Source organism: Lithobates pipiens, unplaced genomic scaffold (genome assembly GCF_037356315.1).
Source record: "Lithobates pipiens isolate NorthernLeopardFrog02 unplaced genomic scaffold, aLitPip1_a1.2 Scaffold_88, whole genome shotgun sequence".
NCBI classification, from domain to species: domain Eukaryota; kingdom Metazoa; phylum Chordata; class Amphibia; order Anura; family Ranidae; genus Lithobates; species Lithobates pipiens.
Window position 1 is genome coordinate 657,603 of NW_027507912.1, and position 24,014 is coordinate 681,616.

At 45.3% G+C, this 24,014-nt stretch overlaps 2 protein-coding genes across 9 annotated transcripts in view; one reads left to right on the forward strand and one right to left on the reverse strand.

The window, feature by feature from the left end:
• Window positions 1-2,167, reverse strand: part of LOC143973629 (uncharacterized) — a 59,771-nt gene extending 57,604 nt beyond the window's left edge. For 2 of the 4 annotated variants that reach the window (XM_077474489.1, XM_077474488.1), the window contains exons 1-2: window positions 2,016-2,165; window positions 232-335 (exon numbers count right to left, since the gene is read on the reverse strand). Coding sequence is in view for 2 of the 4 variants with exons in the window: in XM_077474487.1 (XP_077330613.1) it covers window positions 41-105; window positions 232-262 (96 nt within the window). In the remaining 2 variants the exon portion in view is untranslated. Of the gene's footprint in view, window positions 1-40; window positions 106-231; window positions 336-2,015 lie in introns of all 4 variants that reach the window. The other 2 variants (XM_077474487.1, XM_077474486.1) reach the window with 2 other exon arrangements.
• A 69-nt stretch (window positions 2,168-2,236) lies between these two features.
• LOC143973626 (uncharacterized) lies at window positions 2,237-23,862 on the forward strand. 5 transcript variants are annotated; one of them, XM_077474479.1, is made up of 8 exons: window positions 2,237-2,365; window positions 8,043-8,109; window positions 9,780-9,877; window positions 9,985-10,084; window positions 10,177-10,410; window positions 11,044-11,142; window positions 14,335-14,448; window positions 16,967-23,862. In XM_077474479.1, exons 2-8 carry the CDS (start codon window positions 8,055-8,057, stop codon window positions 18,298-18,300), a joined length of 2,034 nt encoding a protein of 677 aa, XP_077330605.1. In that variant the 5' UTR covers window positions 2,237-2,365; window positions 8,043-8,054; the 3' UTR covers window positions 18,301-23,862. The 5 variants fall into 5 exon arrangements, with proteins under 5 accessions (XP_077330605.1, XP_077330606.1, XP_077330607.1 ...); XM_077474480.1 differs by having other exon boundaries at window positions 10,180-10,410; XM_077474481.1 differs by lacking the exon at window positions 14,335-14,448.
• Window positions 23,863-24,014: the final 152 nt, after the last annotated feature.

Here is a 24,014-nt window from a genome sequence, read left to right on the forward strand (position 1 = left end):
TTACAAAGACTAGGCCATCATAAAGACTATTTTCTGCTACCTTGTGATATTGTGGGAAATTGCGTCCTTCCTGTCTATCCGATGTATTTTTATTACTGGATCCACCTGCAGGAAACACACATACTGATTGAATATGGCGTTCCTAGGGCTTTATATGGGAGGATGTGTGTATCTAGGTGGATCCTCAATAAAAAAAACTCTCCTTCAGAAGAAATGAAAGTCTCCTCTCACCTTCTGACATCCGGGGCGGCCAGTTCTCCATCTTCTCCTCCTCCCACAAGTCCTCGGGGCTTTGGAAACAGTTCCTCTCCTCTGGCCTCTTGGTTTTGCTCACACTGAAAAATGTAAAGAAATTGCACAAATTTTAGAAATACTGATGGGAACCAACCAAGGTAAAAAGATTGACGTTCAACCTGGAATCACTTTAAGAACAATAAATAGCCGTATGCCCTTGATGAACGCATGGCACATTGGCACTGTTTGACTTTTGTCCTCTCAGGTTCTCCAGCAATCGGCACTTGAGTATGAAAGAGATCCCAGTAACAGATGATCCTTTTACTTCATTTATTTCAGAACTTTATTGGTGATCGTAAAGGAAACAGATGTAGCCAGCGCGTTTCGGGGAACAGCCTCCTCCCCCTTCTTCAGGGCTGTAGATATGACAACTTCTACAGCAGGAGTCTCCAAACCGTGGCTCTGTACTTGTCTTTATCCGACCCTTGGGGCACTACTCCTGTCTCCGACACCAACAATGGGGTACTATTCCTCCCACTGACACCAAAACAGAGTACTAGTCCTCCCACTGACACCAAAACAGAGTACTAGTCCTCCCACTGACACCAACAATGGGGTACTATTCCTCCCACTGACACCAACAATGGGGTACTATTCCTCCCACTGACACCAACAATGGGGTACTATTCCTCCCACTGACACCAACAATGTGGTACTATTCCTCCCACTGACACCAACAATGTGGTACTATTCCTCCCACTGACACCAACAATGGGGCACTATTCCTCCCACTGACACCAACAATGGGGTACTATTCCTCCCACTGACACCAAAACAGAGTACTATTCCTCCCACTGACACCAACAATGGGGTACTATTCCTCCCACTGACACCAACAATGAGGTACTATTCCTTCCACTGACACCAACAATGGGGTACTATTCCTCCCATTGACACCAACAATGTGGTACTATTCCTCCCATTGACACCAACAATGGGGTACTATTCCTTCCACTGACACCAAAACAGAGTACTATTCCTCCCACTGACACCAACAATGGGGTACTATTCCTCCCACTGACACCAACAATGGGGTACTATTCCTTCCACTGACACCAACAATGGGGTACTATTCCTCCCATTGACACCAACAATGGGGTACTATTCCTCCCGCTGACACCAACAATGGGGTACTAGTTCTCCCGCTGACACCAACAATGGGGTACTAGTTCTCCCGCTGACACCAACCCGGATAGGAGCTTCGTCTAATTGACCCAGAAGTGTGTATTATTGTGTCTGAAGTACCATAGGGAGAAAAGGAAGGGAGGTCTTCTCTCTGATCTCCATCACCAGACTGCGGTGCAGAAAAGATTATATATATATATATATATATATATATATATATATATATATATATATGTTACCCAGGCTCCACCCCCTCTTACAACAGCCTGACCAATCACAACCTTGTGCTAAAAAGTCCTCTTTTGACTAATCGTGGAAGGACGTTTCTCTTTTTCGAACTCATAAACCAGGACGGGAACGCTAACCTGCACGCGCCCTGGAGGTTTCCTATCATCCCCAGATCCCCAAACCACTCCATAAGCTGATTTCCATAGAATGTGAGTTCTATCACCTCCAGCACAGCCCCCATCTCATGTTCTACACATCAGAGGAATTGCAGGAAGATGATGATGTGTGGCGGTGACATGATCCCCCCATCCAGTCCACACACAGAGTGCTGAGACTCCCTTCTCTCATAATAAGAATATTATAATTACCTCCTCTTCACTGGGTACACTCTCTCTCTCCACACTCAATTCACGCAGCAGGACCGCTTTAGTACTACATCTCCTCCCCGCCTCTTCCTCAGGGCTACAACAAAATGGCGGCTACCTGCACTCCTTCGGCTAACCTGAGCCACTGGAAAATGGCGACTTCCTTCCCATTCTCCAGGGAGCCAATCAAAATAGCTGCTCTCCCCGGGCTTGACGGCCAGCAGAGGGCGCTGGTCGGTGCTTTCCCTCCCTGCGTTCCGTACAAGGAGAGAGGCGCTGCTCTGTCACTCACTTCCGGTGAGTGGTAGAGAGGTGACCAGGGACTTCCGGTCAGGGTGGCTTGAGAGCTGCTGGTGAGTGCTACCTGATAATGAGCTCATGAATATTAATGAGGGAGGAGAGGGGTATTGTGGGAAGGGGAGGTGCTCTTTTTACCTACTTTTTAGAAGAAAGGGGCAGATGCATTGCAGAGGGAGGAGGAGGAGGGAATAATGACTCCTTATTAGGAGAGCACACAGTGTGGACTGACATCATCATATAAATGCAGGACCAGTGCCCACTGCAAAAAAATGTAATGACACCCCCAGCACTCCTCATTTAGGCTGATGTCATCACTGGGCCTCTATGCTTCTCTATGCAATGCAGGCAGATTGTGGCTGGTGGGAGGGGCCAGCAGGGTGCTGTATTTACTTTCCTGAAAAGATCACAGCACTTCATCTCCGCACTCCTCTCAAGAGCCCTCAGTCAGGAAAAGTACAGCAACATTGCTTTAACCGCTTCCGCACCAGCCGCAGGTTGGCTCCCCTGTGCAAAATCATGTAACTATACGTGATCTGACGGGGTCCCCATAGCATTGCTTATGCCCGACGGTCGTGATGACTGCTGGCCACAAGCGATTGTGACCAGGAGACACAGAACAGGGATGAGTGTGTGTAAACACTTCCCGGGTTTTGACAGGAGTAACAGATCTTGTGTTCCTATTACCCTGACTCCCCCCCAAAATAAGACCTAGCGTGACTGTCGGTGATGGCTGCAATATAAGCCCTACCCCCCCCCCCCCCCAAATAAGCCCTAGTTAAAGTCCTTGTAGGTCTTATTTCCAGGGTAGGGCTTATTTTCGGGGAAACAGAGTAGGACTTATTTGGGGGTGTAGGGCTTACATTACAGCCATCGCCGACAATCACGCTAGGTCTTATTTTCGGGGAAACAGGGTAGTAGAGCTGCACGATTCTGGGGAAAAATGAGAATCACAATTCTTTTGCTTAGAATGAAGATCACGATTCTCAAGAAACTGTTTTATTTGAAAATTTAGGACTACTCACTACTATACACAGGTCCCTGCTGGGAATTGTAGTCCCTCATGGAGAATAAATCATGCTGGGGAGTCCTCAGTGCTATATGTCCCCTCCCCCCATATAGGGGCATGCTAAGGGTTGTAGTCCCCAATAAACCAGAATCATGCTGGGGGGTTATAGTCCCACATAAGCCAAAATCAGTCATGCTGGGGGTTATAGTCCTCAGTACACCACCTCCTATAGGGCCTTTTGGCAGTCAGTCTTCAGGTGGTTTATATTGCCCCATATAGGGTCATAATCCCCATACAACAGTAATGCTGGGGGTTGCAGTGCCCCATAATATAGAATCAGCCATGCTGGGGGTTGTAGTCCTCTGTACACCAGCCTCATTACTTAACAACTCACCTTATAGGGCCATGCTGTAGTCCACTCCAGTCCTCAGTACTGTATGTCACCACCCCCCTAGAATCAGCCATGCTGGGAGTTGTAGACCAACATCACAGTGCGCACTCACGGCTGTTTCCCGGCCACTGTACCCGCCCACGCCCAGGCAGCGCCGCGCCGCATCACATGCTCCGATGACTGACTTCAGTTCCGATGACTGACGTCAGTTCCGATATCCGCCATTTGCGTTCCACGCTGGTTACGTGGAACTGGCGGCGCTAAACGAAAATCGTGGGTCACCCAGACTTTAGATCGCGTGGGGGGTGAATAGAGATTGCGATCTTTTTCGCGATTAATCGTGCACCTCTACAGGGTAGCTATGTAAACGAGGCATTTCCCCGTTCTGCCTAGTGACATGACAGGGATCTACTCCTCCCTGTCACTGGGTGCCGTGATCGCTGACATGTCAGTGGTAGCCCTCCCCACCTCCCTAGGACACACTTAACCCCTTAATGTCCCCGTAGTGTTTAACCCCTTCCCTGCTAGTGTCATTTACACACTAATCAGTGCATTTGTATAGCACTGATCGCTGTATAAATGACAATGGTCCCAAAATGGTGTCCGATGTGTCCGCCATAATGTCGCAGTCATGATAAAAATCGCAGATCGCCGCCATTACTAATAAAAAAAATAATAATAATAAAAATTCCATAAAACGATCCCCTATTGTGTAGATGCAATAACTTTTGCGCAAACCAATCAGTATACGCTTATTGCAATTTTTTTTTTTTTTTTTACCAAAAATATGTAGAAGAATACATATCGGCCTAACCAGGGGTGCCCAACCTTTTGAAGAGCGAGGGTCACCTAAGCAAATTGGTAACCGGTCGCGCTCCACAATGAGCGGAGAGGGTGCATGGCAGCCCACTCTACTCTATAGAGCCCACTCTACTTTTTTTTTTTTTTGCAGATTGGATTGGAGGTAGGTGTTTGTAAGCGAACACAAGTCCATTTACATCTACTACTCCTTAGAGGTGAATGGAGGGTCCAATTGGGTCAGACTGACCATGTGAAAGGGGCCTATGGCACAGTGCAGGTAACCCTCAGGTGCACTGCTCTGCTCTGTACTGCACTGCTCTGTACTGCACTGCTCTGTACTGCACTGCTCTGCACTGCACTGCTCTGTACTGCACTGCTCTGCACTGCACTGCTCTGTACTGCACTGCTCTGTACTGCACTGCTCTGCACTGCACTGCTCTGTACTGTACTGCACTGCTCTGCACTGCACTGCTCTGCACTGCACTGCTCTGCACTGCACTGCTCTGTACTGCACTGCTCTGCACTGCACTGCTCTGTACTGCACTGCTCTGTACTGCACTGCTCTGTACTGCACTGCTCTGCACCTGCCAATCAGTTTGAAAGCAGCCCCATAACCACTGCAGAACAGATATGCCCATACCATATATACACTGTGGTTTTAGTAATAAACTTACTATTAAAGAGGAAGTAACCCTGATGGGTTTACTTCCTCTTTGTCTCCCTGCAAAGTAAAGCAAAATATAATGGCCTACTATGCATCACATAGTAGCCCATTATGTGTCACTTACCTGACACAGGAGCCAGTGATGTCACCCCTGTCCCCTGTAGTCCAGTCCCTTCCGGGTATCGCTGCTCTGGCCACTCAGAGCAGCGATGACGTCACTCCCGCACATGCGCAAGGGAGCCGTCACTAACGGCATATCGCCGTAGACAGCGGTGCCTGTGTTTTGGCAGATATCTCCTAAACCGTATAGGTTTAGGAGATATTTCTTGGACCTACAAGTAAGCCTTAATCTAGGCTTACCTGTAGGTCAAAGTGGTTTGTAAGGGTTTACAGCCACTTTAATAACAGTATTCTATTCTAATCCATCCCAGAGCAGGAGGTCGCCGCCACATCAGAGGGCTCCTCGGGCCACATGTGGCCCCCGGGCCACTGGTTGGGCACCCCTGGCCTAAACTGAGGAAAACATTTTTTTTTATATATTTTTGGGGGATATTTATTATAGCAAATTGTCAAAAATATTGCTTTGCTTTTCAAAATTTGCGCTTTTTTTTTTTGTTTATAGCGTAAAAAATTAAAACCGCAGAGGTGATCAAATACCACCAAAAGAAAGCTCTATTTGTGGGGGAAAAAAGACAACAATTTTGTTTGGGTGTAATGTCGCACCGCCACGCAATTGTCTGTTAAAGCGACGCAGTGCCGAATCGCAAAAAGTGCTCTAGTCAGGAAGGGGGTAAAATCTGCCGGGGCTGAAGCGGTTAAACACCTTTACAGGTTACCAGTTCAGCAGTAGGAGAGCTAGTGCTAGAATTAGTTCTCTCTCTCTAAGGTTTATGGCAATACCTCATGTATGGTGCGAACGTTGTTTACATATGCGTGCCTGACTTACGTATGTATTCTCTTCTGCGTGTGAACACAGTAGGATGGGGCTCTTCACATTTTTATTTAATTTTTTTCTTATTTTACTTTATTTTTTATTTTTTTTACACTGTCCCTTTTAATTTTTTGATCACTTTCATTCCTATTACAAGGAATGTAGGTAGAGGCGCACCAAATGGAAATGTTGGTGCTGAAACCGAAAATGCAGGATGCACTTGGGCGAAAACCGAAACCAAAAATGACAGTTTTAAAAAATATATATATTTTTATATATAATTGTATTATATTTGACTTTTTAATTAATATTTTTAAATGAATAGGCCATTATCTGCACCTTTAGCGCAAGAAAAGCTTAAGAAAAAAATGCATCCCTTTAAATTCTATGAATGTCTTCACACTGGTCCACTGCGCTTCCATTGTGGTGTTAACAATTTTGCTTGCTGCATTTTTGGTCAATTAAAAAAACAAAACTGCACCTCCCCATTGAAATGCGTTGAAAATGCAGCAAGAACGCATCAATAGCACACCCTTGTTATGTTTTTTATGTCGTTTTTGAGTCACGTCGTACCCCTACCCATTCACCTGAGGGAAAAAAAGTGCCAATAAAAAAACACACTAGACAGATTTTTAAAGTAATTTATTAGGCAGCTCCGGGGGTCTTTTTCAGACTTCAGGGGTCTCTTCCGACTTCTTCGCTCTCTTCTCCCGGTCTCCGGTTTTTCTCCAGCTCTCCGGTTCTTCTGCCGGGCTCCTCCGCAGGGTGCCCTCTTTCCCCAAAGCACCCACCCCCTCATGTTGAGGGCATGCGGCCTGGTACGGTTCAGGGGGGCTCACTCGTCCCCATCCCCTTTTCTGACCGGCCAAGCTGCGTGCTCGAATAGGGGTCTGGTATGGATTTTGGGGGGCCCCCGGGCCTTTTTTCCGGCGTAGGGGTTCCCCTTAAAATCCATACCAAACCTAAGGGCCTGGTTTGCCCCTGGAGGGGAACCAATGCGGTTTTTATTATCAGATAGGCGACTTTTGCTCTAAAGTCGCTTCAATATAGATGAAGATCCAACTTGGAGGCGACTTCCATTGAATTCTATGGGTACAAGTCGCCTAGAAGTCTGATTGAAGTAGTACAGGAACCTTTTCTAAAGTTGAAGCGACTGCAGTCGTGTGCATTAAGACGGATCCATTCACTTACATTGATTTTTTTCATGTAGCGCGACTTGAGGGGACTTGAAGTCGGATCCAAAGTTGCCCCTGTGTGAATGGACACTCACCTGCAGACCCTGTTTTTACATGCAAATAACCAACATTCATATGTAAATAGCAGCAACATTCATATGTAAATAGTTGCAATCAGCAGCATAGATATGTAAATAAAGGCAGCATTCATATGTATATTATGCGCCCTGCAGTGAAGAGATGGTGTGCTGTAACTTCTAGCAACCAATCAGTGAGCGGTATTGATGTACAGTAATCTATAGCAACCAATCAGTGAGCAGTATTGATGTACAGTAATCTCTAGCAACCAATCAACAAGCAGAAATTGTGCTGCAACATCTAACAACTAATCAGTGAGCCCTAATGTGTGTTGTAACCTCTAGTAACCTGTCAGTAAGCGGTAATGATACACTGTAACCTCTGGCAACCAATCGCTGCCTGATCTGATACAGTAAACTGATTTTAAGTCTAGCTGCTATTTATTGTATGTCTCAGAGCAGATGGAGAGCGAAACTGTATGGGGGGGGGGGGGGCAAGAAAAAATGTGCCCAATCAATATTAAAGATGGCCCTGTTACAGATCTATCACCATCCCCCACTACAAGAGTTATTCTCATACAGCCATATATGGTACCAAGTGCCAACTGCACATTATATTTATAACCGGGGTCATTCATGAAATACGTGTTGCACACTGACGTTTACCAATTTGCATATTTTACAGTTGGGGTTTCAGATGTCATTCTGTGAGGATCCCATGATGGAGGATGAGCGGTGCCCGGTCTCACCTGGTAAGAGAATTCTTTAACCATCATTGTACTGTGGACCGGCGTCTCCTACAGGCACAGCGACGTACCTGTACATTGCTGTCCTCCGCCGAGTCACCTATCCTGCCCGCTCCCGCTGTGATAAGACTTAGCAGGGTTTTGTCAGCAAGTCACGATTCCTGCTGATCGGCTGTGACCAATCACAGCCCAGAGCTCTGTGTTAAGAATCAACATAGGGATCTATACAGAGGGAAAAATCTCTTTGTTTCTTCTCCCTGCAAAGCAACTAATGGATTTTTTTTTGTAAAAAGCAGCACTTACATACATACACACATTAAAGCGGACCTCCACCCTAAAAGGTTCACTCATCGAAAACCCTCCCCCCTTCCGGTGCCACAATTGGCACCTTTCAGGGGGGAGGGGGTGCAGATACCTGTATAATCCAGGTATCTGCACCCACTTCTGGGACAAGCTAGGCACAGATGCCCCCCCCCCCCCATTGTGTTCTGGGAAACACACAGTTCCCAGCGGGGACTAGTGGAGACACGCAGTGCGCCTCGCGCATGCGCAGTAGGGAACTGGGCAGTGAAGCCGCAATGCTTCTTTTCCCGATTCCCTGACGGGATGGTGGCGGGGCCAGCTGAGAGACGAGCGATTGCTTGTCATCTGCTGCCGACATTGCTGGACCCTGGAACAGGTAAGTGTTCATTTATTAAAAGTCAGCAGCTGCAGTCTTTGTAGCTGCTGACTTTTAATATTTTTTTTTAAGGTGCAGCTCCTCTTTAACACTTGTTAGGCACACACTGAGCGGATGACAGATGAGAGCCCTGTGTAGGTAAACAACACAGGGATCTCTATAGACAGCAGCAATGTGCCGTTTATATTCTCCCTGCTTATCAGGGAGTAAAAACTGTCACATTGCTTAGTGAAAGCAGCACACACACTAAACAATGTTAGGCACACATTCAACCTCTTGATCGCCGGAGATGTTAACCCCTTGCCAGCCAGTACAGTGACCGTGTATAGTATTGTCACTCTCCGTGTAATTTAGGCCCGTTCATACCTGAGCGATTTTTTTGCTTGTAGCTCTAAAACGCTCAACAAGCCAAACCCCATTCATTTCAGTGGCCCCTGTTCACATCAGAGCGTTCTGTCACCTAAAGCAGAACGCCTTTCACTCAAAAAAGTTATTTTTGGCAGATTGGGCCCCCATAGTCTTCAATGAGAACACCTGAAAATGTGCTACATGAGCGACTTAGAAGTATTTTGTCACACGCTTTCTCCTCAAAAAGCAGCTCTCCATTATATTATCCACTTAAGGACCACCCCACGTACATGTACTGCGGCAGGGCAGCCCTTAATCGGAAAATCACATACCTGTACATGATTCCTCGGATTGGCTCTGGGGTGCACCAGATCAAACGTCACCAGATCTCCAGAATGTAAAGAAGAAATCTCCCATGGTGAAGTACATATATTTTATTAAAATAGCGCTAAAAAATTCCACTTTAAGCAAGTGCACATAAAATAGAAAAGAAGGTGGGGGCAGGGGTGCCAGCTGCACTCCACCTGTGTTCCACTATGGGTGGAAGTGACGTATCATGCTCGACCATACTCAACGTGTTTCGTCAGTAAGTCTGACGCCATCAGGGGTCACAACTTTTCAAAAATGAGTCTAGATGTGTTTCCTACAGATGGATCCAGTAACATAAATCCCCCAGAGAGATGTCCCCGTCCTCTGTATTTCCGGGACTCCACAAAGGAAGATCAGGAGATCCCTCAAGAGGATCAGGTAGATGAGACTAAAAATTACGTAAATTGTCTACTGATTCTACTCTATATGATTGCTGCAAATGTTTATTAGATCTAACAGTGTGCAACATTTGTCTTTGTTTTTAGCATACAAATATGAATAAAGTTAAAGAGGAAGCAGAAGAGTGGTATGTGAGTGGTGATGATCCATGTAATAAGGAGGCAATCCCTCCAGAGATCAGCACAGGTGAGTAATAAACACTAAATCCAGAGAAGAGTCCCAGATTCTCCTTGTTCAGTCACTACAACAATCTCTTCTCCCCCCCCCTCCTCTGTCAGTAGACAGTAATGGGGAGACAGTATGTGCCCAGTGGGGGAGTCAGGAGCCATCAGCCTCTATTAGAGCGATGCTTTCCTCTCCTCCTGTTATTGTGTGCTACCTGACAAGAAGCCCCTCTCTAATCCAAGACCCTGGAAGCACCACAGTTGCACAGGAAAATCTCTGCGTTGAAGAGGAGGAAGAGGGGCATGTGAAGATTAAAGAGGAGGAACTTCCTGCAGAGATCCCAACAGGTGAGAAATTAACCACTTCAGCCCCGGACCATTTGGCTGGCCAAAGACCAGAGTACTTTTTGCGAATCAGCACTGCAGTGCTTTAACTGACAATTGCGCGGTCGTGGAAACGTGGCTCCCAAGCAAAACTGACGTCCTTTTTACCCACAAATGGAGCTTTCTCTGATGGTATTTGATCACCTCTGCGATTTTTATTTTTTGTGCTATAAACAAAAAAAGCAACATTTTTAGAAAAAAACACATTATTTTTTACTTTGTGCTATAATAAATATCCCCAATTATCCTCATTTTGGCTGATACATATTTTTGGTAAAAAAAATCGCAATAAACGTTTATTGATTGGTTTCACAAAAGTTATAGCGTCTACAAAATAGGGGATAGTTTTATGGCATTTTTATTAATATTTTTTTTTTTTTACTAGTAATGCCGGCGATCAGCGATTTTTATCGTGACATTATGGCGGACACATCGGACTGTTTTGACACAGGGAAAGGGATGTTTGGTGTTACCCTGGAAAACGGTGTACCTTTGGAAGTCCCAACTGAGATGACTGCTGCATTTTTTTGTCTTTCATGCTTCCACTTCCGTAGTCAACATATATAATTAATAGACGCAAATCCATTTTATTCACAGACCCCAGAGACATAACTCCAAACCATGTCAAAGTTGAAGAGGAGGAAATACAATGTGTGAAGATTGAAGAGGATGAAATTCCTGTAGAGATCAGCACAGGTGAGTAATAAACACTAAATCCAGAGAAGAGTCCCAGATTCTCCTTGTTCAGTCACTACAACAATCTCTTCTCCTCCCCCCTCCTCTGTCAGTAGACAGTAATGGGGAGACAGTATGTGCCCAGCGGGGGAGTCAGGAGCCAGAAGTTGTTGCTTTCAACAGTACAAAGCTCAGTTTTTGAGACAGGGGCATCTCTGAATTGGTGACTCCCACAATGTTAAAAGCTACGAAGTCTTCTTTTTCCAAGGTCTATCATTGGAAGGTGAAGGTATAATTCTCTTGGAGTGCATCTCAGAGCTTTCAACCCAGGAGATTCTCCATGGGATGAATTTAATTTGTTCCTTCCTTTAGCTACATCTGAACCAGTGTTTTTCTCTCGCCACTATCAAAGGCCAAGTTTCTGCTCTTGCTTTCCTGTTTCAGAGACCAGTGGCCTCTCATTCCTGTATTAGGACCTTTGTACAGGGTGTCTACTATGTTGATAACCCTGTTCATTTCCCTGTGACTCCATGGAATATGATACCCAACACAGAGGGACCTTTGAAATAACTTTCCGGTTTTAGGGAACCTCTGCTAAAAATTATTATATCTACAACTCATGATACATTAGTGTGATGGTCAGTGAGAAGAATGCTCCTTACACTTGTGGTCATTGGGAAGAATTACCTCTTTACAGATAACTAAAAAGATCAATGGTGTCAGTGGTAAGGGGTCAACCAGTATTGTTTTTACAGGCCGATACAGATTTTCAGCCTCCCTTCAGGCCGATAGCTGATAACAGGTGCTGATATTCTGTACATCACCATCACCAGCCACCAGATGCAACATCTCACTTGCCACCGTCTCCTGCCACCCAGAGGCAGTATGTCACCTGCCACCTGTATGCAGCTTGACACCATCACATGTCACTTTCCACGCTCACCTGCTACCCATATGCAGTTTGTCACTGCTTACACTACTTCTGGCAGCCTCTCCCCAGAGGGGTCCGAACGGGTAAACTTCCACATGCGGGCTGGTGGGCAGTGAGAGATGACGGCAGAGACTGCAGTGAGCGCCGCATGAGGACAGGGGGAGGAGGTCTGACCAATATCGGTATTATCAGTAAGATTCTGATAGATAATTTGAAAAATTTGAATTTTGGCCCCCAATAATTGGGCACTCCAATAATAAGTCGACCCCTAGTCAGTGGGAACCTATCTGAGAGGCTGAAATTGTTCATTGCTCAAGGAACCCCTAGAAACATCTGTACAAATCCTAGAGTTCCACAGAATCCCTGGTTGAGAAACCCTGCCTTAGAGATTTTATCTCTCTACTTTCACTCACAAGGTGGTATTCCTAGTCCCCATCACCTCTCCGAGGCAAGTGTCTGAACACTTATCCTGTAAGGTGTCTTCCCTGGTTTTGCATAGAGACAAAATGGTATAGAGGCCCAGGATATCCTGCTTGTCTACATAGAGGTATAGAGACCCAGGATATCCTGCTTGCCTACATAGAGGTATAGAGACCCAGGATATCCTGCTTGCTTAGAGTAATCTCTGCAAATGCAAATTTCAGTGGAGAGAGTCGCTTGGCAATTAGCGATTGCAGCCAATTACCACTTCCAAGCTACCAGGGTCTGGTGGCGATGTGTCAGCAGGCACTGCAGCAGGGACGGATCCAGGGGGGCAACGGGGCAATTGCTCCCCCCAAGAAAATAATGAGCGGGTAAGCCAGCGTGTAACTGAGCAGCCGACGGATGAGCAAGAGGACAGGCAAGCTGGTGAGTGAGCAATCATCCCGGCGGGCTGGTGTGTGAGCGAGGCAAGCAGGCAAGTGTTATCGGTAAGCCGCTCCCCTTCTGAATATGTGACTGAAGGGACGTTCCGTCGTGGCCATCTTGGTACTCCCACACTCATCCACAGTAAGCCTAGTGTTATAAGTCGGCAAGCGGACATCTTTATACACCCACCAGAGTTATGCTTTTCACGGTTATTTTTAAGGCCGCGTACACACGCGCGGACTGTTGGCCCAACTTTGTCCGTCCAACAGTTTGAGCGAACAGTCCGCTCAAACTTAGCATGGACGGACATGGCCACACACGACGGACGAACAGTTTGCTGAAACCGTGCGCGATGACGTGAACGGCACGTACGACGGGACGAAAAATATGACGTCCTATACACTGCAATGCAACCTTCCGACGTGGAAATCCTTTCTGAGCATGCGCGAGACTTAGTTGGCCGAACAAGCCTACACACGAGCGAACAGTCCGCTGAAACCTTGTTTCAGCGGACAGTTTTTCGGAATTTCCGTAAGACCTTGTTCGGCCAACTGTCCGCTGAAACTGTCCGCTGAAGCCCCACACACGAGCGGACTGTCCGCCCAAACACTGTTCAGCGGACAAGGTTGGGCGAACAGTCCGCGCGTGTGTACGCGGCCTAACAGTAAACTCAACTTATATTTCACAAAATAAGTTGAGTTTACTGTTAAAAATAACTGTGAAAAGCAAGACTCCGGTGGGTGTATGAAGATGTCCGCTTGCCAACTTCTAACTCTAGGCTCACTGCTGACAAGTGGGGGCGTACCAAGATGGCCGCAATGCAACATCACTTTGGTTGCATATTCTGATGAGTAGTGGCTTTCTGACATCATCTCTAACCCTGCATCACCACAGCTCAGCTTCTGACAGAACATGCCATCACTGTGCAGGCGTGGGCAGCAGAGATTACATTATCTCTCACTGCCCGCCCTGACTCTGGCACACAGCCACTGGCAAGTGACAATCCACATCTTGTGGCAGGCGGCATTTGCAGTGACAAATCTCATCTGGAGGCAGGGGATGTGGCAAGTGACAATCCGCATTTGGTGGCAGCCGACAGTGGCAAGTGACACACTACATCTGATGGAAGCCAACGGTAGCAAGTGACACACTCAGGGCTCTGATTCTGCGTTATGGTGAGTTGAACTATTTAATTTTATATTACAATGTAATAATAGAAATAATGCGCTTCAATCATGCTGACACCATATCAACCATGGTGCCGTGGTGATTGAAGCGCCAACACCAGCCATTGCTCCGAGAAATTGGCCGCAAAATTTTCTGGCAGTGTCCCTCCCGAGACTAGGCTTTGGATCTGCCCCTGCACTGCAGGAGCCGCCATGGCCATGTATCGAGAAAAATGTGTGTTCACTCCACTTAGCTGCTTTTTTCAGAGTTCCTACCCACTTGGATGGTGCCAGGGTTCTGCATCCCAAGGAAGACACTGGAGCCCGATAAAGAGACAGCAGGGGTGATTCATGTCCTGAAAAGCATCAGAGTCACAATGGGTGAGCAGAGCACTGCAGTTAAGCATCCAGCACTGTCGCCATCTTGGACACACCCCCACCCAGGGCAATCTCTGCCTTTCATCTCAACCTGGATATTAGGCTCCCATCCATCTGTGTGGCTCCAGTTCAGGCAAAGGAAATGTCCCTCCTTTGCCTAGATGGGGTTTATCTCTTAGCCACTCTCCTTCAGAAAGACTTGTTTCTTTTTTAGCGTCCTGGATGGTCCAAATAAGAGTTCTCCAGCTTCATATCCGACCATCTCTATGTGACTCAGACAGACCATTATTCAAGCTTTTGGTCCTAAGATCCCCTTTCCTGCCAAGGCACCCTCCACTAGCTTGGCTTTTCAGCATCAAGCCAGATTTGCAAGGCTGCCAACTGGTCCTCAGTTAACTTATTCCCTATATTTGAAAAACTAGATGTTTTAGGGCTCATTTGGTGCCAACTTTAGGTATAAGATCCTTCAGGCTGCGCTTTGAGCTGTTTCATTTTATTTTATTTTTTTACTTGGATTATTAACATTGTTTGCTGTGTTTCCAACCACTGCTGGACTGCTTTTGGATGTCCCAAAAGTGAATGACTTCCTGTGCCCCTTGGAGCATGAGAAAGAAAAGTAATAGTTATAGCTAAAGCCCAACTCTGAGCAAAAAAATTTTACCGTGCAGTGGAGCTGGGCCTACCTATAATTATTTACACATAGAGTACCCATCCTGGATTTGTTGTTTTTTTGTCTGTCCAGTACCCAGTGTTGACAAGCGCGGTTTTATCTTTATAACCACACTGCAAGGTTAACTGCTCATTTTTTGTCTAGGGGAGAGGAGAGAGGAGATTTATTTACTTAATCCTCCGATCCTCCCAGCACAAGACCAGTCTTGTACCCCCGCGCTCCAAGAGTCTTGAATTGTGGACTGTTCATGATATCATCAAGCCCAGAGAAGGCTCCATAGACCAGGAACCGTCCATCGCTGAATCGGGGGCTGGGAAACGGAGGAAAAGGTGAGTATAAGCTTTCTCCTAACCCCTAGACAAAATGAGCAGGTGACCCGCGCAGTACCATCCAGCTCATCAAATCAGAAAGCAACTGAAAGTTGTTGTAAAGGATCAGGTTTTTTTTTTTTTTTACATATTATATACTTACCTGCTCTGTGCAATGGTATTACACACAGGGTCCCTGAACCTTCTCTTCTGGGGTGTGCCACTGGCGCACTAGGCTGCTCCCCTTCTTGGTGCACCCCCATAAGAAGCCACTTCCTATGGTGGTGTACCTTCGGGCTTGCTCCTGAGCCAGGCTGTGTGCATCTATTGACACACACAGAGGGTCTCAGCCCCACCCCCTACTCTCTCCTCACAGGATTTGATTGACCGCATCGGGAGCCAATGGCTCTCCCTGCTACAAATGGGCACAGTGCTAGATCGAGTGAGGTCTCATGTATGTATAAGGGGGTGAGGGGGCGATACTGGTACCAAAAAAATATTTTGTTCATAACCAGGGCATTTTTTGCTATTCAGCACTGTGCTAGAGAAACTCCAGTAATATTTGTGTTTATTAATGCCGCATACACACGATTGGATTTTCCGACAACAAAACCATGGATTTTTGTTTGAAGGACGTTGGCTAAAACTTGTCTTGCATGCACACGGTTACACAAATGTTGGCCAAAAATTCGGAACGTGAGAACGCCGTGACATACAACACATACGATGAGCCGAGAAAAAGGAAGTTCAATAGCCAGTGTGGCCCCTTCTGCTTGATTCCCAGCATGCGTGAACTTTTGTGCGACGGACTTGTATACACATGATATGACTTTCTGAAAATGTTTGTTGCCGGAAAATTTGAGAACCGGCTATCAAACATTTGTTGGTGGAAATTCCGACAGCAAATGTTCGATGAAACATACACATGGTCGGACTTTCTGACAACAAACTCAGATTGAGCATAAAAGTCAGCAGCTACAAAAACGGTATCTTTTGACTTTTAATAAACAAGCGCTCACCTGTCCCAGGATCAAGCTATGTGTTCACCAGAGCCGTCCCTTCTTTCGGTCTTCTCTCCTCTGCGCAGGCATCTCAACTGTCGGCACCCACTGTGCATGGCCAAGCCACGCTGCGCATTGTGAGCAGTCCTGCAGTCTTCTGGGACCTGTCGCGTGGGGAGGGAGGGGGAGAGGAGAACTACATCTTCAATTGCCTAGGCAATCTGAGCGGAGGTGGGAGAGAGTACCTGTCAAGACCAGGTACCTGACCCCCTCCGTCCCAAAAAAAAGGATAATCTGGGGAAGTGGAGGGGGAGAGAGCATACATGTTTTAACCAGACACTGATAGAAGTCACAAGACTGCTATACACTGCTGATGAGAAAAGGTACTTAGCAGTTTATATTTACAAAAACAATTGGATTTCCATGTTCTGTGTACTGTGAGAGACCAGATATAGTGAATGCAGGGTCCTGGGTTTAGTAACACTTTAATTGGATGGAGTTTTATTTATTATATTCATATTTCCTGCTTTCATTTTCTCTAGATGGAGTGTATCATAAAAATAGTAAAGAGCCTCCAGATGATGGAAGAGAAGTTACATCCGACTCTTCAAAAGACCCGATCACCCCAAATCTTCACCCAGCACCTCACAATAGAGATCTGTCATTCATTGGGAATGGGAAGCATTTTTCTGGCCACTTACACTTCATCATCCAACAAGCAGCATTTAGAAAGGAAGAACTGTTCTCATGCACTCTGTGTGGTACATATTTTACTGATAGGGCAGGACTCCTCTCACACGAGAGATCGCACACGGCACAGAAACCATACTCATGTTCTGTATGCGGTAAAGGTTTCCCCTGGAAATCATCCCTTGCCAAGCATGAAAAAATCCACAGGGGAGAGAAGCCATATTCATGCCCACAGTGCGGAAAGAGCTTCATTGAAAGATCCTCTCTTGTTATCCATGAGAGAATTCACACTTGTGAGAAGCCGTTTTCTTGTTCTGAGTGTGGAAAAAGCTTCACCCATAATGGGAATCTCATCGCTCATCAGAGGACTCACCAAGGAGTGAGACCTTTCCCATGCTCCGAGTGCGGGAAGTGCTTTAGCCGGAAATCAACTCTCGTCATGCACATTAGGATTCACACGGGAGAGAAACCGTATGTATGTTCCGAATGCGGGAAGACGTTTTCTTTAAAGCAATCTTTAATCTCGCACACAAGAATTCATACGGGAGAAAGGCCGTTTTCATGTCCCGAGTGCGGAAAATGTTTTCGCTGCAGGACCCGACTTCTCAAGCACCAGAGGACTCACACGGGGGAAAAGCCATACGCATGTTCAGATTGCAAGAAATTTTTCTCATCACGAGAATGTCTTATCAGACACCAGAGGATTCACACGGGGGAAAAGCCATATACGTGCTTGGAGTGTGGAAAGTGTTTTGCTGATAGATCGGTTCTCGTCATACACCAAAAAACGCACACTGGGGACCGTCCATATCCATGCTCTGTGTGCGGGAAGAACTTTTCTTGTAAACGGCAACTGACCGGACATCAGAAAGTTCACACGGGGGAGAAGCGACATTACTGTGATGAATGCGGGAAATGTTTTAGCCGAAAGTCGACTCTCGTGACGCACCAAAGAATCCACACGGGGGAGAAGCCTTACTCGTGCACGGAGTGCGGGAAATGTTTTTCCGTGAGAAGACGTCTTATTTCACACGAAAGAACTCACATAAAAGACAAATTGTTTTCTTGTTCTGAATGTCAGAAATGTTTTGCTGACAAGTCAGCATTTGAAACACATCTTAGAACACACACAGTGATATCTCATAGTCATAGTGAACCAGAAGCTTTTCTGAGCAGACATCAGTGAATTATCTCCTAGGCAGGGGTGGACTGACAACTCATGGGGCCCCCGGGCAATAGGAGATTATGGGGCCCCCAGGCAATCCGAGTTTATGGGGCCACACAGTATACACACACACAGAATACAATCACACAGTATACACATACATAGAAAATATGGGTATAGGGAGGGTGGGATTATTACGGTGCCAATTTAAATATAGAGTTATATCATAAAGTGCCCAATATCCCAAAATTATAAATATTATACATAAGGGGATTTTTATAAATACAACAAAGCTTTATTGAAAAAACATTTAATAAAAAAAAAAAATACACAATATTCTGTGCAAAGCCAGTTATTTTTACAGGAAATACCAGAATACATAGATAAAAATTCAATCCATTCAATTTAAGTTGTTGGTCAAGAGAATCCCGACATGTTTCGCCAAATTCGTGGCTTCTTCAGGGGAATAAATTCTTTGACCCAAAGAAGAATGAATAATAACCCTGGCTCATACACAAGCCCGCAATCGGTGGAGCCCTCCCACAAACAGGGGAAAAAGATTGAAACAGCCAAGCCTTAGGTCCCACCCATAGTGGCAATTACAGATTGATATAAAGGGTTAATGTTGGGAACGCTGAAATTATTGCAGCAAGTTTTTAGTAGAAAGGGCTTTGGGGTAATCTAAAACTTAACCCAAAGCTGTTCGGGCATCTTCATCAATCAAAAATGGTAATTGGTATCCAGCAACTAAGCCCAACCGTGACAGGGCTAGATAGTAAGCAATGTTGCTTAGTATGGCCCCTTTCCACCTACGCCACAGACATCAGCATTCCCAAAAAGCCAGCTAAATTAAAATGTAAATTGGCACCGTAATAATCCCACCCTCCCTATACCCATATTTTCTATCTGTAATTAGGGATGAGGTGCCCCACCTATTACATTTTCTCGCCAAAACATTCCTCCCACAGTATACACAGACATGTTTCTATTGGCTGAGAAGGTACTGCAGAGGTGGGGCAGCTATAATCTTGGAATTTTTAGACCAAAAGGATGTCGGTAAGGGACATTTCAGAGACAGATGTAAAAAAAAAACACAGATTTTTACATCCTGTCCCTGGTTTTACTGAGGCTGGCAACCCTGATGGGGCCCCTGGGCAGTGCCCAAGTGGCCCAATGGTCAGTCCGCCCCTGCTCCGAGGTGAAGCCATGTTCCTGTTCCAATTGCAGGAAATGTTTTAGCCAGAAGTCAATTCTCACAACACATGAAAGAGTTCTCTCTGGGAAAGCCGTTTTCAGGTTCAGAGGGTGAGAACCATTTTTTCTGTGGAAATAAAAGCTGGTTTCCCCTGAACAGCATTGCGCAGGGGAGAAGACGTTACTACTATAGATGTTTTTCCTTGTAAATTGCAACTTCAAAAAACAAGAGGATTTATACAGGAAAGAAACTCTATTTATATTCAAATTGTGGCCAGTGATTTTTGTCCAGGGAAAAACCTGATTATGTAGCAGGGAAGCCTTATGCTGCGTACACACGACCGTTTTTTTCATCAGAATAAACTCTGGCGGTCTTTCCGACGGAGTTGCGCTAAAACGGACTTGCCTACACATGATCACACCAAAGTACGTTAGTTTAGAACTCAATGACGTACGACGTACGAAGTTCAGTAGCCAATAGCTGCCCTTGCGTAGTTTTTGGTCCGCCGGACCAGCATACAGACGAGCGGTTTTCCCGATAGAAATTTATTCCGTCGGAAAGATTTAAAACATAAAACATGTTCTATTTCTAGGTCCGTCAGAATTTTTGAAAAAAAAAAGTCAGATGAAGCCCACACACGATCGTAATATCCGATGAAATTATTCCGTCTGACTTTTTCTGCCGGAAAGTCTGAGCGTGTGTACACGTCATTATACATGGGCCCAATGCAGGAAATGCTTTATCTACAAAATGAGCCAGATTAGACACGAGGGAGTCTAATGCTGCGTACACACGGCCGGACTTTCCGACGGCAAATGTGTGATCAGAGCTCGTTGTCGGAAATTCTGACCGTGTGTAGAGTCCATCGGACGGTTTCCATCAGAATTTCCGTTGCTCAAAATTTGAGATCTTGTTCTCAAGATTTCCGACAACAAAATCTGTTCGTGTGTAGACAATTCCGACGCACAAAGTGCCACGCATGCTCGGAATTAAGCAGAAGAGCAGCACTGGCTATTGAACTTCATTTTTCTCGGCTCGTCGTACGTGTTGTACGTCACCGCATTCTTGACTTTCGGAATTTTCAACCAACTTTGTACGACCGTGTGTATGCAAGACAAGTGTGAGCCAACATCCGTTGGAAAAAAAGCATCGAATTTTGTTGTAGGAATGTCCGATCGTGTGCACAGGGCATTACAGTCAACTGTATTCATTCTCAAAATTTCGATAATCGTTTTCAAAGGAAATCTTTCCTGACAAGTGACAGGTTCTGTGCAAAGCCCAACCATCTTAAGCCTCATACACACGATAGGACTTTGTACAAACTTTCCCTTGGATTTTTGTACAAAGGGCGTCGGCCCTGAACTTGTATTGCATACACACAGCAGGACTTTTTCAGCCAACTTTCACCAAACCACGTGGTTTTTCTGCTCTTTACCGCCACCTTTGGTCAACTTCTGTATTGTTGTCTGATCTTTTGCATTGGTTCTGAGCATGCGTGTTTGCACTTTGTACAAAAGTCCTATGGTTTTCTGTATGCACGATCAGACTTTGCTCCATCAGACTTTTGTTGCCAGAAAGTTTGTCCGTTCGCACAGCCAACAAAAGTCCGATGAAAACCAAAAAAGTTTGTCCGATGGAGCGTACACACAGTCGGATGTTGCTCCAAAACAGCTAATTTGCATGTTTGTTGTCAAAAAGTCTGATCGTGTGTATGGGCCTTAATACTCGCCTATCCAGCATTTTACAACCACATTATGTGGTGTTGGAGCTTAGCAAAGACATTATGTTAAGAAAACAGCAGCACACTCTATATGTCAAAAGGCATATAGCAAGTTCAGCGCTCTGTAATTCAGTTCTCAGCAGAACGGCCAGTAAACTCTTGTAGAAGTCAGATGAACACCAGGATCCTATATTAAATCCAGGATAGATCCAGCCAGTAAAAGAGCAAAGCAGCAAGGGCACAGAATCAGTGTATAGTATCATTTATTAACCACTTGACCTCTGGGAGATTTACCCCCCTTCCTGACTAGGCCATTTTTTGCAATACGGCACTGCGTTACTTTGACAATTGCGCATTCATGCAACGATGTACCATACTGTATGTATTTTTTTCCTCCACAAATAGAACATGCAACGCTGTACCCAAATAAAATGTATGTGTTTTTTTCCCCACAAATAGAACTTTCTTTTGGTGGTATTTGATCACCCCTGCAGTTTTTATTTTTTTGCTCTATAAACCAAAAATGAGCGACAATAAAAAAAAAAAAAAAAACAATATTTTTTTACTTTCTGCTATAAAGCATATCCGATTAAAAAAATGAAAAAAATTAATTTCTTCATACATTTAGGCCAATACGTATTCTACTACATATTTTTGGGAAAAGAAAACCCCAATAAGCGTATATTGATTGGTGTGCGCAAAAGTTATAGCGTCTACAAACGACAGGATATTTAAATTTTTTTTTTTTTTACTAATAATGGCTGCGATCAGTGACTATGGCGGACATTCTGACACTTTATGGGGACCAGTGACACTAATACAGTGATCAGTACTAAAAATAAGCACTGTCACTGGCTGGGAAGGGGGTTAATATCGGGGGCAATCAAAGTGTTAACTGTGTGCCTAGCCAGTGTTATACTATACTGTGTGAGGTGCTTTTACTAGGGGAAGAGATGGAATTTATTCCCTGCTTTGCAGAGACACAAGTTTCATCTCTTCCCTCCTGTTAGAACAGCGATCTGCCTTGTTTACATTGGCCGATGGCTATTCTGTCTCTCTGCCTAACGATCAGTGGGTGCTGGAGGACATCGGATACCGTGCACCCGCTGTGTGTAATCACCCCCCTACCCGGAAGAGTCGGATAACGTATAAAAATGTGATTAGGGGCACTGATGCCACCCTGTCGCTGTAAAACTGCTATAGGGTGGACATTAAATAATGAAACAAAAAATATAGCACAGTTACATATAAGAAGCCTGTAAATTGCCTGAGGAGCAGAAAGGATAAGCTGTGAAGCCAATGGTAAGGTTTCTGAGATGGTAAACCTCTGTGCATTGAAGCTGTACTCGCCAGTTTGGGAGAAAGCTGGCGGTGTCTATAGCCATCCCTCAACACAATGTCAATGGAATGGGTGGACCGCTATGTGTTTCAGGGGCCTCTGTCGAGTTTCGACAAAAGGGGCAGGGCCCCTAAAACATGTAGAAGTCCATCCATTCCATTGACGTGTTGCCTGGCAGAGGTACATGAGGGACAGCCATAGATGGTGCCAGCTTTCCCCCAAATTGGTAGGTCTGGCTTAAGTGCACAGAGGCTTACCATCTCAGCAGCCTATCTATCATCCTTGCCATTGGTGGCACAGTGTACCCCTTCTGCTACTTAGGCTGTTTACAGGCTTCTTATATGTAAGTGTGCTATATTTGTTTTAATAAAATGATGCTATACGCTGATCCTGCACCCTTGCTGCTTTACTCTTTTACAGAGCATGATGTTACCCCCTTATAATGTCACTGTGCTAAGGACTAGTGACTGGTCACAAGGCCCAAGAACTACATCCTAGGACAGTGATGGTGAACCTTGGCACCCCAGATGTTTTGGAACTACATTTCCCATGATGCTCAACTACACTGCAGAGTGCATGAGCATCATGGGAAATGTAGTTTCAAAACATCTGGGGTGCCAAGGTTCGCCATCACTGTCCTAGGAGGAGGTCATATGCTTTTGCATATCTAGAAGCCATGGGTATTTTGCAGCAATGGCCAGTGAAAGAATCAGTAGCTGGGAAGTGTTGGAGAGGCAATTATATGGTAGTCGAGAAGGTAGACTTTGAGGGTCCAGTCACACCTGGGCGTTTTCAGCTCGTAAAACCTTTGGAAAATGCTCATCTTAAAAGTTCCAATACGCCCAACAAGCAAAATCCCATTTATTTGAATTGCCCCTGTTCACATCTGAGCATTCTGTCGCCTGAAGCTCAAAAAATGACATGAGCTTCTTTTTTTTGGCAGATTACAGGCATTTTTCTGCTTTGTACATTGGTGACCTTTTGACCTGTACAAAATCGCAGAAAAATCACAGTAAAATTGCGCAAACTTCCGCCTGAAACGATGCGCTCAGGTGTGCATGCAGCCTAAAGTGACCCAAACGGCTAGGTGACAGGGTCCCTTTACATATTAAACAGCCATTTAGCTGTTCCATTGTGACATTGCAAGTAGTATGTGAATTGACCATTAATATTTGTATCAGATCTGTACAGTTCTTGAAAAGTCAAGCAATGAATTTGTGCGTTTAATTGTCCATAGCTCCATATTCTTAATGATCCTTCGAGGTCATGTAAAAAATGAACAGTCTAATGAAGACTTTTGGAAAATAAATGTCTTATATTTTAAGAGAATTTTATAATCGTGCTTCTTTGGATAATTATCTAATGCGAACCTGCTATGTAGTTTTTAAATCAAGACCCTAGTTGTCTAACAGCCACAACTATTAACAAGTTTCTTATCTGTAACAGTGCTGGGTCTATTAGATTGCTTAACCACTTGCCTA

Bases quoted from the DNA above. Each gene is read 5' to 3' on its own strand.
- LOC143973626 (XM_077474479.1), top strand. From the start codon at position 8,055: ATGTCATTCTGTGAGGATCCCATGATGGAGGATGAGCGGTGCCCGGTC. The intron at 10,085-10,176 runs GTGAGTAATAAA...CTCCTCTGTCAG, and splicing joins CCCTCCAGAGATCAGCACAG to TAGACAGTAATGGGGAGACA. The intron at 14,449-16,966 runs GTGAGCAGAGCA...CATTTTCTCTAG, and splicing joins AAGCATCAGAGTCACAATGG to ATGGAGTGTATCATAAAAAT.